Source organism: Echeneis naucrates, chromosome 24, assembly GCF_900963305.1.
Source record: "Echeneis naucrates chromosome 24, fEcheNa1.1, whole genome shotgun sequence".
In the NCBI taxonomy this organism is placed as follows: Eukaryota; Metazoa; Chordata; class Actinopteri; order Carangiformes; family Echeneidae; genus Echeneis; species Echeneis naucrates.
In genome coordinates this window covers 703,351-724,476 of record NC_042534.1, presented here as the reverse complement: position 1 = coordinate 724,476, position 21,126 = coordinate 703,351, and the positions used below count along the sequence as shown (strand labels likewise).

The 21,126-nt window shown below is 45.4% G+C and overlaps 1 protein-coding gene across 1 annotated transcript; it reads left to right on the top strand.

Annotated features, from left to right (window-relative positions):
* The first annotated feature begins 12,004 nt into the window (after positions 1–12,004).
* LOC115038137 (bifunctional protein GlmU-like) lies at positions 12,005–14,239 on the top strand. Its single transcript, XM_029496986.1, has 3 exons — positions 12,005–12,091; positions 13,397–13,588; positions 13,750–14,239. Exons 1-3 carry the CDS (start codon positions 12,089–12,091, stop codon positions 14,002–14,004), a joined length of 450 nt encoding a protein of 149 aa, XP_029352846.1. The 5' UTR covers positions 12,005–12,088; the 3' UTR covers positions 14,005–14,239.
* The last annotated feature ends 6,887 nt before the right edge of the window (positions 14,240–21,126 follow it).

Genomic DNA, 21,126 nt, shown 5'->3' with positions numbered 1-21,126 from the left:
AAGATAAAGATGGACGCCGACTCTGTGGCGCCGCCCACAGACATCTCCACTCAAACTTCTTACACTAAAATAGAGCTGGTAAAGAGGCGGAGCCAAGGCTTCAAATAGGCCGCGCCCACAATCCTGGATCAGATGTTCAGGGTTCAGGTTAGGTGAACACGATCAGTTCAACTCCCCTCAGAAGTCCGTTTTATTATCATACGCCAACACAATCTGACAGTTACATAAAAAGCCTAAATAACAATTTCAGAAATGGCTTTTTCAGGAAACCGACACCCACTCCGAGCAGAAATCAGCACATTATGAGATTGCTTTAGGCGGTGAGTCATCCTGAAAACATTTTAAAAAAAGCTTGTGTCACACCTGTATTTTGAAAATAACACATTTTCCCAAACACCTCCGTGTAACCTCCGCAGGAATGGAGCTCCACCAGCGGTGAGAAGAGAGGAAAGTGACGAGCTTGTGAGTCTGAAACATCTCAGAAGCCTGTCCATGACCTCTGACCTCAGTCACATGAAAAACCTCCACGTGACACGTCCTTCCAAAAACATATTTTTTCTTTTGTCTAAATTTAAAGGTCGCTGAAGCTTCTGAAAGCAGCAGATGTGAGGAAGTTTCCTGTCGACCCGTTTAAGTCACGTCAACATGTACAAACTCTTCTGCGACTCTTCACCAGATTCAGTTTTAGAGCAGCTGCTTTTCCTTCAAAGACGATGAAAACACTTTGGAAATATTTCTGTGACGTCTGATGGCGCCTGAACAGTGACAGCCGTCAGTAATTGAAACATTACAGCACCTCAGTGATGCAGCTCCAGGGCTCTTTGGCGCGGTGGGGGGGTGCAGCACAGACCTGAATCAATAAGGGTCAGGGGAAAAGGCTCTTCTGAAGTCCCCATAAACTGACAGAGGTTTCAAAAGGTTTGGAAGGTGCCAGCTGAGGCCTTTTACAGAGGAGCTGCTGCCGGATTAACCCCCGCCCAGCCCCCCCACCCCACAGTTGGACAACTTGTTTCATTGCCTAATGGAGCTGCAGGCAAGCGGATTATTGCGATGGCAGACCATGACGAGAAGACTCTCACCTCAAAGATAGAGTCTGGACTTTGACAGCTGTCATCAGATCTTCTGTTCCTTTAACCTCACATCATCCTGTTTGTGTGAAAGGTGGGAAACGCTTTCTGCTCTGAGACGCTGCTGAAGGACGGCCGCTTAATTAGCCCCCATCAGCAGCACAGACCTTCCTGGGACGCGCCTGAGGGGCCTGCAGTCACGCCCCCCCCAGCCGGTAACGGAGCCTTCAGTTTTGGTTTCAGTTCATCCAAACTGTAACGGCTGCCGACGGACACTTCTTGTCCAATGCAGCGTGTCGTGGTCCAGCACAGATCTGCCTCTGTGTTCAGAGTTCTTCTGCACTGATTCGTCCATTTAAGAAAAGAGCTCAGTTTTGTTGTTTGTTTTGTCCCGTTTGCCGGTTGGACCAGGACAGCCCTTCTGTCCAGCTCCGACGTGGACACTTTTCACTCAGCTCGGAGCTCCAGAGGCGCTGAAGTGCTGAAAGTTACGAGTATCCGTCTCGTCCCAGATGGCCCGCTGCTGAGATGTGGTTTAATCTAATTTCCATCTCCATTATCCAAATAAGTGAGCAGATTAAATTTTCATCTGCATCCAGGGTTTAGGAAATTAAGACACTGCAGTAACAGAGATGAGGCCTGATTGCTGCTAATGTGATTGTCAGCGCAACGTTTCTCATGGATGATATTCAGTGAAGAATCTCTTTTTTTATCATCCACAAAGTGCTTCATTATTCACATTCTGGAGGGACGACGAGGTGAGTCAGAAGATTCAACTCTGTCTGAAAGTTTTCATCACAGTCGCCCCAGAAAAAGAATTCCCTTCTGAGGTACACTGAAGTATTTCCTGTTGGTGGATGAAGGTCCCATCGTGGATAAGTTGAGATTGAACTTGTTGGTTCATTGATGCCTGACTTGTTATCTTAGCTTGTTAGCTAGCCAAAAGGCAGCACACAGTTAGCTTTCAGTGCAGCTTCCTCGTGGCTGCTCTTCAGTCCGTCTTAATAATAATAATAATAATAAATTGTGACACAAATTTATTGTGTCACTTTACAGAACATCAGAAAACACAAGTTAATACGAACAGACTCATGAAAAGCAGACTGTGATGAGTTTTTTTAGAGAGCCGTCGTCTGCAGAATCAAATCAACGATGATGTCGACGCAGATGTTTGTTATTTCAAACTCACCAAATCTGTCACTGCGCCATTTCTGCTGCTGCCGCCAACAACACATCTAGTTAACCATTCTGAACCAGCGTGACCCCACCGCTGTATTAAAAAACCACATAACAGCACACAGCAGCACCTCCGACTTCTGAGAAAGCTGTCGGTGTGATCATTAGAGAGCAGAGCGGAGGGAAAGGCATCTCCCCGAGGTTCGCCACAATGCGAGGAGTGTCTGCTCCAGCAGGCAGCTAATGAAGGCTGAGAGGACCTGTGGCGGCTCCGTAATTGAACCTCGGGGACATTCTCTCACTCCACATCAGCATTCTGCTTTCCTGAAGTTACACTCGGCTCCATCCTGCTGCTGCTCGGGGACCGTTTCATGTGCAGGACAAAGGCTGTGTGTTGTTTGGTGGCTCAGGTCAAAGGTCACCAGCTCGACGGGTTTATTGACACGTCTGCACTGTAATTCAGAAAACGGTGGAAGCTCCTTTTGCCCAACATGCTGTTTGGGGGCGGAGTTAGATCAAATTAAAACAAATGAGAGTGCGCTTTAAACACTAAACAACAGGAAATACTAACTTCATCTTTTCAGAAGAGACAGTTTGGGTTTATTTTTAGAAAACGGATATTTGAGCTGAAGCGATGTGATTTAGTTTCAAACTGTCAAACAGGACGCATCATCATCATCATCATCTTCCTCCTCGTTCCAGTTGACTAAATGATGATCTGGTGGAGAAGCAGCTCGGCCTCGGTGCCATCACCTTCTGGCACCGTTTGAGACAGAACCAGGCAAGTTTGAAACAGACTCGGTGGAGTCTGTCCCACAGATGGCCCGTCCCCGCTCTCCCTCTGTCCGCTGGCTTCACCGTCTCTCTGCTGGACGCCAAGTCTGAGCCAGCTCATCTCAAAAAGAGAAAAGAAGGCTGATCTCCGGAGTCTCTGGCAGCGTCGCCTCTCCTCACTCATCTCATCTGACGGCTCCTGTAAATAAATAACAACAACAAAATAGCAACAAGAGGGTGACACCCAGCAGAACCCGCTCGGCCATATGGGACCTGCTAGTTGTCGACGTTTGGCAGAGGACGGGGGTCACAGATGGCTGCATCATCATCCCCCCTTCCTCTTCCCCAACCACCACCACCACCACATTTTTCTGAGCTGCTGTGCTTTTAGGTCGTCCCCGATCACTACAGCAGCCTTTTTAAACGAATTTTTTGATTGTTGACACAGGCTCAGATGGGTAACACACAGCAGCCAATAATTAACCAAAGGGGGCTGAATTAAAGGGGGACTTATTATGAGACGGGTGCTGGATGACTCATTTTGCATTAGGCTTTGAAGACGGTCCCCGGCGGCCGGCGTTGGGCATTAAAAGCCCGAGCATCTTGGCACCTTGCTCAATAGAAAAGCAGGCGGTTGATCTACGCTGCATTAGTGCTGAGCCTTTGTTCTCCCGGAGGGCCGTCAAATGGAGAGACGTTTTATAGATACATTCCCCTCGAAGGCAGCTGAGCTCCAGCAGGATGAAGTGGGCTCGCTGCGTGTTAAAGCCGCCTGAATCCCGTTCATCCGTCTGCAAACACCACGGAAGACTCGCAGGGTTCAACACAAAACCACCAGTTCAATTTCAATTCCCGTCGTTCTGCTTCGTTGTTGTTTCCTTATTTTCCCTCCTCTCCTGGGTGTTTCCCGCTCTTCCTGATTAAATGCCGTCATGTGTGACAGAGTTGTGTTGGAGAGCAGTCAGAAAACAAAGCTCCGCAAACAAACGCTTCGACTCTCACAGGTTTATTCCTGCTGAAGTTCTGAGTTTCAGGACTTTTAAAGAAACTCTTCTGGATCCAAAACAGAATCCAATCTATCAAAAAATGAGGTGATGAAGGCAGAACTATATGGTCTATGGTCAGTAAATAATGATGAATAAGATTTTAAATTAGACTTCATTTCATTTATTTATTCATTTAATGAAAAGCTCACCTCCAAAAAATTATGAGCTTTCCCTGTTCGTATTTTTAATTAAATTTATTACTTTGGTTGACCTGCAGAACATTTCCCATCAGCCTCAGCTCTACTCTGTTGAGCTAATGTGCTAGAATATTGTTTCCTGGTCCGGTTCCATGAGGACTGAGATCTTTTTGGAAAATGAACTTGTAGTTTAAAGCATTTATCAGACTAACGATTAAATCGTGTTCTGCTTCCAGCTTTCACATCATTTGTAGCTGAGTATCTTCAGATTTAATCGGACAAAAACAAGAAAACTTTCAGAAAGAAGAAAATTGAAAATGAAAGCTTTTGCTCTTTTGGTTTGGACACCTGATGAAATGAAGCAGAGCGTCCGTCGCCTCGTTCCTCAGCTTAAGTGTTTGTGTTCAGTGTGTTGTTCATTGTGTTGTTGTGTCGTCTCTAAGTACAATAATCCTGCTGCTGTCTCGGTCCCAGCCGGGCTCCTGCTGCCTGCCAGCTCCTCCCGGCCCCGGGGCCCCGAAGGGGATCAGGCGGTCAGGCCCTGTGGACGGTTACCTGGCAGCCGGAGCGGCGGGGAGGCTGAGGGTCCCTGAACGCAGCCTCAGTGTCTGAGCTCCATCTGTGGCCACAGTCACACTGAGGAAGATGATGTTACAGTCTGACTACGACAACTGAGCGCACAATCTACCATCAGTAACATCAGGGCTGAGTCCCCCAGGACCAGTTCCACAGTCAAAACCACTTAGAGGTTTTAAATAAACGCAAAATAAAGCTTAAATATGAGTTATATGGGCAAGAAGCCGTCACTAAAACGTCATGATGTGTTGTCTGTAAAGTAAATATTAGATTTCAGTGAATTCTGCATCCTTCTGGAAACTTTATAGACTGTGTCCGTATTTCAAAAAGTTCCTTTTCGTCATTCCCTCAATAAAAAAGGTCTTTGCCTTTGAAATGAGGAGCAGAAGAACACTGACAGAACGGTTTGGGCCTCGTGCACGTTCTCCTCCTGAGCAGCCCCGACCAGGATGCACCAGCCTTCCTCCGACACTGAAGGAGTGTGTGTCTGTCCGGCTGTGTGCGTTTGTGGTGCAGTAGGGGGATTATTGGGGGGGTGAAAGAAAATGGACTTCTGTGTGCTCGCTAGCAGCAACAGCTTTTTTTAATCTTCGCCTGCAGCCGCACGGTGCACTGAAGCAAACTATTACATGGCACCAATTAAGAGGCTGCAGCGCAGCACCTGGTCCTCCGTCCGCCGGCCTTCAGCGGCAGCTGACGATACGGTTCCCCCCGCCAGGTGGTTCCACTTCACTCACATTAGCTAGTCACTGTAGGGTTAATAAAGAACCACCGCCCCCCACCCACTTCTTTTCTGAGGGGAATCTAAAGATGGAGCATTTTAAAACTCCTTAAAATTAAGATCCTCTGCTGGCGTTGGATAATTAAAGTGGTGGCAGGACGAGCTCCTTGGAATCCAGGTCTAATGTTTCGGGGGGGTCCCTCTCCGTTTAGCGGTCCATTTGTACAAAGAGCAGAGGATCATAATAGACCTTTTCATGGAGACACAAAACAGATGGAGGCCAATTGAAATGAGACGTGAGGGAGACTGTACATATCTGCCCGGATACTGCCGATGTGGAGGGATTCACAAAAAAAAAAAAAAAAAAAGTGGTGAGGCGGCTGCAGCCAACAATGGCGGCTCAACTCGGGCCTTTTGTCTGCCCCCCACCCCCCAACGTACACCGCTCAGAGCGTTATCACACCAAAAACAGCCTGGAAACCAAACCCTGTCAGCAGCAGGCAGATGTTTGCAGCTTCAACAGGATGTTACGTCTCTCAACGTTCCCGCCTGTTGATTCGTTTGTGATGTTTTATTTTAGTTCTGGAAAAAAATCTGGTTGATTTATTTTTCTTAAAAAAGGTTTACAGTCAAAAATAAAAAATGATTCATTTCTTCTTTTTTTTTTACAGTTTTGATTTATTCCTCAGTTCATCCAAAGACACTGAAGTCTATGGGAAAATGTCCTGAAAGAGAGCAGGAAGGAGGGGAGGGGTTAGGGGGCGGGGCTTAAATTACAGAGCATCGAGCCTTCAGGCTCATCGTACTTCCTGTATCAGCTTATTAAGTCCACAAAGTAAAATATCCTTCAATAGTCATTTAAAGCTCATCATTTTAAAACACACTCAGATCTGTTTCCATCAGATTCCTAAATATTATAAATAATGTCAAGTTTCAGAGGTGAAATAATAAAACATCTGACAGATACAGTTTAAAGGACCAGCGACAACAAACACGTGTTCAAGTAAAGTCAGTCCTCGTTGTCGTCTTTAGATTTGAAAAATAAAAACCGTGATGCTTTGTCGACTTTCTGTGGATGTATTTCATGTCTGCCCTCCTCAGCATCACAAGACACATCAAAGCCCCGAGGCTGAGCTGGAGATGGAAGGAGAGAGGAGGGAGGGGAGGAGACGAGGAGATGAGGAAGGAGGGAGGGAGCACAGGATGCCCACATTTTAATCTTCTTTATCCGCTGATGTGAAGACAGACCGTCCCAAATTCCATTTATACGAGAAATACTGATGCAAAAAGGTCTTTATACCAGAGTGAACAAATTGGGATGCAAATGCGCAGCCTTTGAACTGTGTAAAGTGGCATAATGGGATGATCCATAAATTATTAATCAGTGTCGGTTTAGAGCTGAGCCCTAAGGACGGCTGACATCACCGCTGCTGAAGAAACCCGACCAAGACGTTCTGATGAAACACATTAATGTAAAAAGGGTGCTGCCATTAAAGATGTAAATGTCTGAATCTGAGAGGAGAAATAAGATTAATAACATCTGAAGAATATTAGAATTTAACGGTAAATCTGAAGTTTAAACAAAAGGCTTTAAGCTGTTTCCCTCCAGAGGTGGTGGAGACCAAAACTGGAGCTAAAGGAGGAAACACAACGTCCATCCTACCAGATGAAGAAACATTTCAACATTTTAACTCTCTGATGTGAAATGCTTTCAGCGGGGTAATATTTGGATGTTTTATTGGGAACGATCATCATGAAACAAACAAAGTCAATTCAACAGATCTCCTTCCAAAAAACCATCTTTACGATCTAAACATCCTGAAAATTTTGAAACCTCGTCCTGAAATGGAGATGAAATTTCTCGTTAAAAGAGATTTTCTGCTCATTTGTCGTGGCGAACACAAAGAAGCGTTTCCAGGTTGCACTAATCTTCCTCTACCTGCCGCTCACACTGTTTGGGAAGCTGGATTAGCGTCGCTCCGAGTGACTCGGCATTATTGTGCTGCGTTGTGAAACTTTCCGGGGGGATCCACGCCACATGCTGTCCGGCCTAGAGCACGACCTCACGGGCAGCAGAGCCGGCGTGGAGGCTGATCGGCTGGCAGGCTGCTGGGCCTGTGAGCCAGAGCACACTGCAAAAAATACCCCCAGGAAGGGCAATAAGATCCAGACGGTTTTAGACATGATGCACAGTGAGGATACATTTACTTCACCAGGAGCTTCCTGTTTTCCATTGAGCCTCACGGGGATGAAAAACTCGTCCTGCTTCTGATGGCAGTTATTGATAAATGTTTTTATTTCTCTGTTTTGTCTCTGATACACAGATTCACCAGCTTTAACTGACTTAAATGTAAATTGAATTCATGAAAGGTTTGTAGTTTTCTGCGTTGCGTCGATGAGAAGTTGTTATTTAATGTCGCACAGATTCAGGAGAACTCGTCACATGAACGCTCACCTTTGGGTGGTTTTAACAACATGTGAGCACGACGCTGCATCCGACTTCTTGCAGCTCTGACTCGTCTTGAGCCGACATTTTTTGCAGCGTGCATTTGGTGGCCAGACTCAGAGCAGGTGGTCAGTTAGCAGGCCACATCAGCGTCAGGCCGCCTCACTGATAATGGGATTAGTTTAAGCCAGGCAGCAGGGAAAGCAGAGGGTGGGGGGGTGGGGGGGGGGAGATGGGGAGGGGGGGTCTTCACTGTAAAAACACAATGCAAGCTTCACTTAACTGCACTGAGGGTGGAGGTATGTCTGTTTTCTCTCTTCTCCGTCAGTCAGCTGAACCTTCGACGGCAGCACAGGTCCATCAGATGTTTTCTAACGGAGCAGAAACCAAATCCTGTGAGGTTGGTGCGGGTGGGCGGGGCTTGTGGCTGCTTTGCTGTGACATCACAAAGTCCCAGAAGTCCCGACGGTTGATTTTAAGGTTCAGGTTCTGAACCCAGACTGTGGACTGAGACCTCTGATACTTCTGTGGTCTAGGTGGACTGGGTGGACCCCCCCTCAGCTCACCTGCAGTGGAGGCGGTTGAACCACACTGGGCTCTAATAGGCTCGCAGCGGCTCTATTATCATCGCCAATCTCAGTAGATTGAGGCTTCATCTTGTGCCGCGCCGACCGCAGGCTTTAATGGCTGAAGTCTTTGCTGAGGGGAACACTAATAACGGCATCAATACCAACCGCAATTTTTGGCGTGATGAGAAAGCCCTGAAGTCGGCATATTACTTCCTCTAAACCAGCATCAGGAGCAGAAGTGCTACCACATAATTTGAGCCCTAAAAGCCCCCGGCACTCCTGCTGAGGGCTGGAGAGGACTGCAGGGGGATTGATCTGGGAGAGGAGATGGATGTGTGAAAGCCTCCAGAGCTGCCTATTGATTTCAGACGGCGTGCAGGATGAGTTCTCGGTAAAAAGGTCACCGCTCCTTAACCCCGGTCTGTAATCAGACCAGAGTTCAGCCTCAAAGAATCCGCAGCTGATAGAAATTTCAAATATATGGGATGTTGAGAGCAATAGATTCCTGAGGATCTGTCCTGGTCGGGGCAGAGGAGCTGCTGCACCCGTGGAACAACGAAAGAAGGACTCAGTATCGAGTGAGAGACAGAAAACTTCCTGAACGGGCCAGAAATGTTTTCCCTACGAACCACGAAAGCTTCGACAGAAACAGCTTCCAAAACTGGAACACACACGCACCCAAAATGTCCCAATTTTCCAAAATTACCCCAAAACGCAGTCATTTTCCCGACATCTCTAAAAAACATCCTCCCCTCCCGAAAAAAATCCTTCATCTCCTAACATTGTTTCTTTAATATGTTTTCACACAATAAAAATGAAGCACATCTGTTTTTACTCCCCGACTAAGAAACCTTCATTTGGTCTGAATAAAGACAATCAGATATCTGGAGCTGATTTTTCATCATTACTGAGCAGAACTGATCAGATAAAGACAGAAAGGACCCAAACACATGAGAGGAACTTTTCTGTGGAGGAGAAGGAAACATTCAGAGTTTGTTTGTAGTTATTTCCTGTTTTCTGAGTCTGAAGATGAGGAGAGTTTTTAAAAAAATAAAGACACTAAGAGATGAAAAAACAGAGAAGCCTGATTCTTTGTTTTTAAAGTAACTTTAAAGCTGCTTTATGTGATTTTTCACACACACTAAAACTTTGTTATCATTCACGTCAAAGAAGCTTCACATTTATAATTCAATTGAATCCGTTTTCCCTCCACGGCCTTTTGCATCAGTCAGGAAGTCGGTGCTTCATCAGCGTTTCTTCGTCCTCAGTAGGTGTGAAAGCCGAAGTCACTCATCCGTCTGCAGCTTTTAACTGAAGACACTTTAATACGATTCAAGTGTGTAATCACTATTTTTGGCAAATATCTGTGTGTGTGTGTGTGTGTGTGCGTGCTTGTGTTAACCAATTAGGACCAGCAATTACCCCAAACTGTGGTGGCTGCTGAAGGCGGGGGGCGGTTAGCTGAGGGTCTTTCTTTCGAAGGAGTGGGGGGGGGCTGGTTGCAACAATAGCAGGCTGTCAGTGCCAACGCTGCCATGCAGAACAGATGCATGTGGACACGCCAGACAAAGGTGCGGCTGGCAGTGTGTGTGTTCGGGGGGGCAGCTTGTGTCCGCTGCAGTAGAAGGCAGCTCAGGCATCGTTCCACGGCACAAGCAGCTCCCAGCAGCCCCTGCTGCCACGGACCCCCCAAAGCCCCCCCCCCTCCTAAAAGCTGTCAGACTCCCAGAATCCCCCGCTGCAGCGCCTTCAGTCCTGCCTGTTAATGGAGGGACGAGTCCGTTAATTATACAGCGATCTGATTAGACTGTGATCTCACCCCAATCTCTGCAGCGGTCACACCTCCATGGGGGGGCGGGGGGGGGCTGCCCTTCAGAGAGCAGCATTGTGGATAACCTGTGGTTGTGATGTCATCAAGTGGTGGAGGTAGATCAGTCCCCTCAGCGTCTCAGGCTGAGAGGCGTGTTCACCGACACGCCTCATCGTGCCTCAGCAGAGTGACCCGTTCAGGGTCACCTGTCTGTCGGCCATCTTGTTTTTCAGAAGAAACCTAATTTGATGACGTTGAACTATCACACACACACACACACACACACACACACACACTGAGGCCTTGATGAGTTTGGAGTTTATTCAACAGGCTCGGTGGTGTGTCCAGACTTCGTCCTCTATTTGAAACGCCATCGTTTCAGAACTAAATTAAGTTTGTTTGTTTAAGATCACACAAACAAACACACAGCAACACACACACATGTGTGAAGGCACAACAAACTCTGCATTGGTGGACAAAGTTTGCTACAGTGTGTGTGTGTGCAGGTGTTTTGTCCAGGATGCCACTTGGCAGCATGTTGGAATGACGTGTATGAACATGTCAGAGCTGCAGGCAGCTGCATGTGTCAGGTGCCTCATGGGAAATGTGTGTGTGTGTGTGTGTGTGTGTGTGTGTGTTGGCTCATCTATGGAAAGTGAAGATTCATTTTATAGAATCCGGTGAAAGACAAACCGTCGCTCTCATGTTTCATTTGATTTCACTTCCTGTTTACTGAAGATGCAGGTTCGTCATAGATTTAAAAAACAAACAGATTTGTGTGTGATGTAGTTTTGTCTTCGGTAAAAAGCGGACTGTTGCTGTTGTCATGGACGCTGTAACCTGATCATAATCAGGCCTTCACAGGGGGAATACATCCGAGAGCCTGCACTCCAAATAATCGCCGGAGCGTGGCCTCGTTGGCTCCCAGGAGCCCCGATACCGATTTAATCTGCTCATTATTACACTGAAAACACATCAGCAGGTCTGGGATTTATCTGTGTGGATGGATGATTCACATTCTGCCTCCTAAAACCTCCATTTGGAAAATCCACAGTTCATTTATCAGAGATTTTTGAATGACAACATCAAATTCCAACTTCAGCATCTGAGTTCTGTTATTTAAATACTTCCTTAAAGGTCCAACATTTTTTTCTGAAAGGCTCCACATTGTGAAGAACATGATGGATTTTACAGAACAGGTCTGGGTTTGAAGGTTTAGAGGTCCAGCAGGTCCAGCAGGTCCAGGTCTGAAGGTTTAGAGGTCCAGCAGGTCCAGCAGGTCCAGCAGGTCCAGGTCTGAAGGTTTAGACGTCCAGCAGGTCCAGCAGGTCCAGGTCTGAAGGTTTGGATCAGTTTGCTGCTGCCTGACTCATTTTTCAGACCACAGCACCATCTGGGGTTAAAAGGAAGAACTTCAGTGAGACATTCATCAGACTGATGAGGAAAAATAAGAATCACCCTCCGACATCACTGACATCTTTGGAAACAAATAAAATGAATTCTTCCTTTTGAGTTTATCTGTTTTCCTCTTTTTAACCAAACTCTGAATATTTTGGTCTTTTTATGAAGAGTAATAAACCATTTAAATATAAAACATAAAAAGGCTGACTGGGTCGCCATCAGGCTGCAGGTCTTTCTGTTCACCACCAGGTGGCAGTGAAGGATCAGGATTAGAGTCCAGAGTCTGGTTCTACTGCGCGTGCTCAGAACGATCCCAACGTGGCCGCTGAGATTAAAGTTCGGTCAGAACCGGAGCTTCATGCAGGATGGTGAGTTTTTACACTTTACAGCCTTTTTTGCTCTGAATCTGAGAGGAAGACTGCAGCTGGGTGAAGCAGACTGTGGAGCTGCTGCTCAGATCTGCGGCCTCCAAAAGCTTTGAGCTTCTTTCTTCTGTCCTCACGTTTGTCTCCAACAAACACAAAGAGTTGTGTTGTGTTGTGTTGTTATACATGAACTTTACTGAAGAATGAAGAAGTTTGAATTCTTCTAAAACGGTAAATTCAGAACAAAAACAGCTGCTGTGTGTTTGTGAGTGTAGGCAAGTAAGACGTTTATTAAAAAGAAAATTACAGAAACACAAATAAAGCAACAACTCAGAAACAAGATGAAGCTCGTTATTTAAATCTTATACAGAGAAAAACATCCAGATGATTCAAATTACAAGGTAAATCAGTCTACAGTAGTAATATTTAACATTCATTTTAAACTGAAGTCATGTTTATTTTATTTTTTTCACTCTTTAACTTCCTGTTTTATTCAACTTTCAATTTGTCCTCCATTTAATTTTATTTTTTTTATTATTTCTGTAACTAGATTTATTTTTAGCAGCTGAATGGGACATTTAATAGTCAAAATGAACTTTAAACTTTAAACATAAATATCAGACATGAACATAAAACTTGTGGGTTTTAGTTTTACTTCTTTGTTTTCAGTGTACTCTTTTAAATAAAACTGTTCAAATCACTTAATGTGACCTTTAATGAGGCTCATTAAGGCGACTGTGACATCACACGGCGTGAGCTGATGTTAGCTCCGCCTCTCTGGCTGTTTGTCAAACTGTGAGCTTCATTATTGCTGGCTGGCATGGCCCCCCGCCCACACACACACACAGAGGGGTCAGAGGTCACGGAGGTGTTTGGTTAAGCACAGTGATCCATTTAAAGATCTGAATGGACCACACACACACACACACACACACACACACACACACACACACACACGGTGAACAAAAAGGAGAATTTGGATGAACACACAGAACCAGAACCGAACTCTTCTGCACACACACAACAATTAATACAAAAAACATTTACACACACGACTTCAGTAAAATGACTGAAGACGGTTCAGACGTTAAACACAACAGAGAACAAAAAGGATCATTTTACCAAACTCATCATGAAGGCCGACTTTATTTATCAGGAGAGCAGGCAGCATGACCTTTGACCTACTTCTGCCCTCCAACATATAATGCAGGTTTGTGGATGAATGACTTTACCAAAAACAAACTGAATGGTGAAAATGGTGAAATGCAAAAAGAACCAATCAGATCAGAGCTGCTTTTCTTTTCCCAGAGTTCATCTGGAGGAGGATCCGGCCTGCAGGTCCACGTGGTCCGGCTCCACCCGGGTCAGGAGCTGCTGGGATCTCTGCAGGCGTTCGTGGAGGAGAAGCGTCTGCGAGCGCCGTTCATCATCACCTGCGTGGGCAGCATCACCAAGGCAACGCTCCGGATGGCGAACGCCACGGCAACATGCACGAATGAGGTGAGATGGGTTTGATGCAGATGAGAGACGATTGTTCCGACTTTTCCTTTTCAGCGTTAACTCAGCTCAAAGTCCAACTGCTAAATCCAGTTCTTCCGGGCTGAAAGTAGAAATCACTCACTCTGTCCTCCATGTTGGTTGGTCCTGGTTTTCCCGCTCAGGTGATCCACCTCAGCGGGCGCCATGAGATCGTCTCCCTGGTTGGCACGCTGAACCCGGACGCCCACCTCCACGTCTCCCTGTCGGACAGCGAGGGCCGCACGGTGGGGGGTCACGTGCTGGGCGACATGGAGGTGTTCACCACCGCCGAGGTGGTCGTGGGCGAGGCGGTCGACCTGCAGTTCACCAGAGAGATGGACCTGAACACGGGTTTTCCTGAGCTCGTGGTTCAGCCGCGATCACAGACAGAAAAATGACCGAAGCTGAAACTTCATTTCATCAGTTTTCTAAAAAAAGTTAATTTTTATTTTATTGCAAAATTTACACACTTAAATTTCAGTCAACAGGACCAACAAACAGCATTTTAGTGGAGGAAGTAAAAAGTGACTGTTGTATTGAAGTCTATGGGAAAATGTCCCTCCTCCTCCCTGATGAGTTTATGGTCTCAGTCTTCTACACAACATGATGTTCATTTTTAAATGATGCTCCATTCAGAGGGAAAGGGGAGGGGTTTAGTGGGCGGGGCTTCGGTGTGATTGACAGGCTGTAAGCCCTGATGAGGAGAAAGTCCAGAGCAAGTCAGATCCACCCTCTGCTCCAAATATAGCTTCAATAAAAACTGACCGATAAATGACAAGATGGAGTCTTGGTACTGTTGTGTCACAGAGCGCCACATCCTGTTGCCTAGCAACCGTGAACGGCTGTCATGGTGTTTCCGATGAAGCCGTTTGGGCAACACAGCTCTGCAGACCTACAGGGGAACTCAAAGAAGGGCTGAAATTGGCCCGGGGGGGTCGTTCCTTCAGGGGACTGATTATTGATCAGTGATCACAACCTCGCCATTTTGGATGATTTCAGCCTCGCAGTAAATTTAACATAAGTATAAATGCGAGTTGTGTGTATGCTTCCAAACACACAGCAGCTCTGGGGGGGTCGCAGCTTTCAGCTAATTGATGTTAAACTGAGCTGCAGCCTTTCAGAGCCTCTGACCCCCCCCCCCCGAGTGTGACAGGACAAAGCAAGAACCCCCTCCTATGGATTAACCATGACCTCCATGAAGAAAGGAAGAAGGGGCTCTGATGTTGTGTGCAGCCTTTTAATGGAGTTTCATTGGACCTATTTCCAGCCCACTTTATTTGTGACATTACATTTTTAACTTAATTTATTTTAATGATGTTTGTGTCCGATCGGCCTCTTTCTGCTCAGATGAAGAGGACGGGAGTCTTAAAGTGGAAAAAGGGTTTTATGTCATTTCCTGTTCTGACGCTGATTCTTTGATTGACCTGAAAGCTTTCTGGTCTACAGCTGTCGTACCTGTCATATCTATACTGACCACCAATGGGAGACTTCACTGGCTGTAAAGGAGGCAGACTGTGTTGAAGTCTATGGGGCTACTGTTCCAGCCAATCAGGACAGAGCAGGTCAGATCCACCTTCTCCTCCAAATCTGGTTTCAGCTGGTTTCAAAAAAGAAAACCAAGATGGCCGACAGCCAACAAATAACTTTTTAAGAAGATGCATTTATTAAGAATCAAAATGATCTTTAAAATGTTAAAATGTCATCATAAGAACAACAAAGAACTTTGGATTGACAGCTCCGACTCGCTTCAGGAAAAACACAACAAGGCGACCAAGACAGACCTCAAATGGCGAGTAACCACGGTGGGAAAAAAATGAGTGATAGTTTGGCGGTCGTTGGCGGGGTGACGGCGGCTTCCAGGAGGGCGAGGCCACACGTCAGCAGGACGGCTGGCCGCCACATTAAAGAGCTACAAAGCACCCGCCGCTGCAGCTTTGTGCTTTTGTTTTGCCATGTTGACGCAGCATGGTGGCCTACAAATGCGTTGGTGGTCTGCCCCGTTGCCCCCTGGGGGGCAGATTTAGACATCCAACTAAAAGCGGCTCAATTCTTGCTGCTGACAAATTAGTAGGCAACGCAGCAGCTCCAAGCAGATGTTCTGGATTTGAAATGTAGCTTTTGATCTAAACGGTTCTCGATTCTCATCTTTTTTTTTCTTCTTTCTCTTTGAACGGCAGATTTGATTAAACAGTTTTCAGCGATCAGTGTTTTTTTGCACACTTCACAGAATAATGTGTGTTTTCCTGAGCGACACGCTCACAGCTGATGCTTGTTGTTTGTTAATGTTTGCAGATGGCTCCCTGCTGGGAGGCACCAGTTACATTTTACTGTGATGGTCTTGTTTGACAAAGAGTTGACTTTAATTTAGTTAAAAACTGCGTTCACTCTGCAGACTGATGTGTTGCTGAGAAAAAGGCACATATGAACATAAAAACAGGTTTGACGTCGCCAAGAAACATTATTAAACAAGAAAAGGAAGAAACTCAATGTTGTCAGTGCTGAAGGAATGAGACGTGATGTTTTGTTCTTGGAGTCTCCTGAAGTTCACTGAGCTCAGCAACAAACCACCAGACCAGGTCCTCCTGAATGGGGTTAGTTCAGATTTGAATCAGTCCTGTATGTTTGTGAGTTTATTGTGTTGACAGAATAAAGAGCTGATTTTTCATCATTACTGAGCAGAACTCCTGATCAGATAAAGACAGAAAGGACCCAAACACATGAGAGGAACTTTTCTTTGGAGGAGGAGGAAACATCACTCCCTGATTACAGAGAAACACAAAGAGATGAAGATCAGAGAAGCCTGAATGCAGCTCTGAACATTTCTGGGGTGATCGTTTTGTTTGCCCATGTGAAAACATTAATCCAGATCCAGCTCAGGTGAAACTCCTCATTCAGCACTCGTCTCTCTCAGTCATCTAATTCTTCTGTGTAGTATCTGCTCTTTTTCTCATTAGCGACTTCTCCCCGTCGTCCTTTGCGCCTCTGGCTGTATTATCTGTTTGAGTAATGAGTCGTGTGAGCGGCAGCGGGGGCTCTGCCGTGGTTGAGCCGCCCCCTCTCCGCCTCACTTCTAACGAGACCAGCCCAGGTCATTTGTAAGTCGGCTGTTAAATGGCCTCCTGCTCAGGGGAATCAAGAGAAGGCATGGTGGCGGTCGTAGGCCTATGTACGTCCTCCGGCACAGGACCCCCTGCGGCGCTGCTGCCGCTGATCAGCCAGCTTTCATGTGGCAGCCAAAGATCTCCCAGGCTAATGACGGCGAGCTGCGTTTGAATGTCGCAGCATGAGGCGGAGGGCCGGACGAATAATACAGCCAGATCAAAAATTGTGATAACTTCATTATCACAAGTTGTGTTAGTTTTTCTGTCAATGTTGTGCTGCCTGCAACGTTTTAAGGCCCCACTGAGGACAGTCAAAGACCCACAAACAGACACACATTCACACATTTCGCTGTTTCCAACAATAACAAATCAGCCAATTGAGAAAGTTTTCCTTCAGATGTGGAAGAAGACGGATCCTTTATGAAACAAAGAGTCTGTAGAACCGCAGAGGAAAAGTTCTCAATTACAACTGCTGCAGAAAGTAAAGGTACTCCAGATGAAGAAGAGATGTTTGACTGTGGTCAGGGAGGGGGGGCACAACACAGCAGACTCACAGGTTTCACATAGAATAAGAATTATTAACCTCCAGAGCTGCTGAATTAAGGCGGAAACTGTCCCGTCTATTTTTCTTTTAATGGTCAAACTTCCTGTCGCTGCCTGAGTCTGATTCTGAGCTAATAAACGGCTGAATGATCCAAGTCTGAACTGATTAAAAAAAAAAGATGAGTCTTCTGCTGATGCTTTTCACCACCAGAGAGCAGCAACAGCCAACAAGTCAGAGAGCCGCAACTTTATGAAACACCACCGCCGTGACAAGACTGTGTGGACTGCAGCTCTCACCTGAAGTGGACCAGAAGAACCTGTGGAGTGGGGGGGGCACTCACACCTCACTGAGGAGACAAAGAAGGCAATCATTTCTTCATACTAACACATTAAACACAAGATATATCCATATATTTATCTTAAAAGTGGCCAATCCAAATAGGCTCAGGTCCCTCCAGAGTCGGTACAATCATCCAGAAATAAATGAACCAAAATTTGATCTGGGAATCTATTTTAACACAAATGGAATAAAATGCAGATTGGACAAAATGGTTCCTGTTATATTTCTGTTTCGCAGGTTTTAGATTAGATAAACAGGAAGAAGTTGAATTGATGCAGATATTCACATCAGCTGGAGGCTTTTTATCAGAACTCCTGAGGTGTCCTTCCTCTCTGTTCTGTTTCCAAAGCCTGAACAGTTCTGCTCTTTGTGTAGTTCAATTTCACACCAGATCTGAATCAGTTTTCATTATTTCATCCTGCAGGCTGTTATTTTGATCAATGTCAACAGAATAAAAGGAAATCAAGCAATCTGCAGATTTATCCAAGGGCAGAGCCGTGAAATGAATTATGGGAAGGAAAGAAATGTAGCGCACTCATCGTCACCAAAGAAATTCAGTTAATTATTTATGATAAAGATTTCTGAAGAATGAACATACTGAGTGCTATTCATCCAAATAAGTGAAGTTTGTCCCAGTGGGGACACCATACCAAAGAATAGAGTTTTATCTTCAGACCAGCAGCAGGATCCTTCAGGTTCTGATGTACAAGCTCCTGATCAAACGGCCATCTTTGTTTGGAGGATCCACCCATTGGGTGTTTATTGGTCCAGGATGCCCCCCCCCCAGCTGGATCAGCCTGGTTTGGCTCCACCAGAATGGATAAGATTATTTCAGTGTTTGTGTAACTGAACCTGCTGTGTGCAGATCGTCGGCAGATAAGGACTCCCTTGGAAAATGTGTGGTGAACTTCCATTAATAATAATTGAGTCCCACTCCAGTGAGGCTGGGGGGGTGTTGTTATTAAAATGCCTACTCCCCTAATGTGCAGGTACAGAACCTTCACCAGGCCGGCTGCCAGGGCTGTCTCTCGCTTTTAAGTGAGCGCCTTAATTGAGACAAATTTAGCTCAATTAAACCGCTTTACCTCTGCCAAGAGTGTTTCAGAGCCGCCACGTCAGTGCTGCAGAGCGGCCTTTTCAATTAGTCACCGTGAGTAGCTTCACCACTGATCCTATTACTGTTTGGGTTTGTGGCTGTGAGAGCGAAAAACATGCTCCGTCAACATAACCCTGCACGCCCATAATGGAGATCATGGACGTTTTTAATATGAATAAACAAACAGACAGACCTTTGAATCAACAGGAAGAACCCATTCTCTCACTACGGAGCGATACTGAACACAAGTTTTGTGTCAGGAAAGTTTCTGTATTTGGAGGGTTCGTCACCTCAACTGACCCAGTGAGTTACTAATCTGTTAGTAAAATGTTAAATGTAGAAGTTTTAATGGAGCATTTTCCTGACATGGTTCCTGGATTCAGCTGGATCATTAATGAAGTTTTTTTCCATCAGTGATGACTAAAACAAGCTAAATAAATAAAAAAACAAAACAAAAAACCCAAATGGCACCAATCACAGAGTCCCCTGTCGTTCCTGAAAGCTTTTTCCACAAATAAGTGTCACAGTTTTGGGGCAAAATAAGCTAAAAGGCAGCACAAATGAGTAGTAAAACACAAGTGTATGTGTTTCATTGTAGGGATAAAAAAAATCCACACCCGGCAGGTCTTTATTCCAATTTATTCCAGCACAATGGGCAGAAGCCGGCTCAAAGAGGCTCAGATGTGAAGACATTCTGTGAGCCTCCGAGGACACAGCACAACCTCGGAGACACAAACTTGCTGTATTAAACCATGTGAATTCCCGCTGAGCTTTTCATGTGCAGGCTAAAGGGATCAGCTAATGAAAGGCGGGAAGAAGGAGGAAGGAGAGCTAACGGTTCAGCTAACTGCAGTGCAGTTTGAATTGGACCAACATGACGGAAAAAGAGATTCCTTCTGAACTCCCATCAGTCAGAAGATCTTATCTGAGCTGAGCGACTGCAAAAACACACAAATCCAGTCTGAGGGCCCAGATTAAGAGCGAAAATTTTAGCAGCATCGTGAAAGTCAGACAGGAAGCGTCTCGTTCTTTTAACAGATGAGGTCGGGTAAAATCTATCTTTCATACATTTACGGATTCCTTTTTGATGTGTTGTGTTTCTGCTCGTGGTGCCTCTGGCAGCTCAGAGTCTCGTTACAGAGGAAACATCAGTGAAGTGAGTTTCACAGTTAATGAATGCTGTTTGAATAAAAAACTGGTCCTCCTGCAGTCATCTCATCGATGTGATGTGGGAGTGTTAACTAACAGAAATGATTTGTCAGCCTCAATTTTTCTGTCTCCAATCTTTTGAAGCCAAACACTGAACTGTTCATCGTGTTGATTTATTGACAGAACTGAATGAGTATCGATGTACATCATATATTTGTGGACTACACAGATATTTTAATTGATAAGTGACTTCATAACGAACCGATAGACTTCATCACAATAATGACAGGTGTGACATGTTTCTCTGTCTGCAGCTGGAACAATAATGACAGATAATGACCAGATGAGGGCGCTCTCCCTCCTTCAGTCTGCTTCACTCTGGACTAAATCAGCAGAAGGCAGATTTCACTGAAATAAATAATCTCCTATGCAAACTGAGAAAATGACTTCATTTCCCCAGTTTGAAGAAACATAAGCTTTTATCCGTGAAATGTCCCCAACTGAACTTTTCTTCAAAGCTGTTTCCATTTTTTATATGTATAACAAGGTCTGTATGGAAATGATTCCAAACCCCAACATCAGTATGTGTGTTTACATGAATGCACATGAATGTAAAATGTGTTTCCTGTCAGATTCCCGAGCTGCATTATCTCTGTCTGAGGGAGATTTCAGATTTCAGGGTGGTGGTGGGGGGTTCATTTCATCTGTGATTTGCATCACCTCCTGTTTCCCTCCACAAACACTGAAATGATGGTTTCATCCTATTACCTGCAGCTCCAGCGTAAATGTTTATGGAAATGGCCCGTCAGAGTAGGCCAAGTGTTTTCCATCAGCACCTCTTTGCAGTAATAATACTGCAGTGTTGATGTCAGATCCGCCCTGACTGAAGAGGGGAGGCTAATGGCTCCACCACCACCCCCACTGAATCACTGAAACAGTGAGGCGAGGAGGGAGGGGAAAAAAAACCTAATTCACCTTAAATGTGGTGCTGCTAGGTTGGGAAGTGAAAGGGCATCTGTGCAGAGAGTTCCCATTAAAGGAACATTACATAAGATCAGACTGTGAACGACGGCGATTCAAACACAATGAAATTACAGAGAACATTCAGATGAGTCTCAGCTAAGACCACAGGGATCACACCTGTCACACATTTTCTGCTTTATTCCTCGGTGCAATATTTTAAATTCAATATTTTTCTGTCGAGAAGCACCAACAGTGACAATGCTGGTGGTGAAATTATGGTTAAATGTATGTGCTTGTATGTAAAATGCTCCATTAGATTATTGTCAGC

Bases quoted from the DNA above. Each gene is read 5' to 3' on its own strand.
- LOC115038137 (XM_029496986.1), top strand. The intron at 13,589-13,749 runs GTGAGATGGGTT...TTTCCCGCTCAG, and splicing joins CGGCAACATGCACGAATGAG to GTGATCCACCTCAGCGGGCG.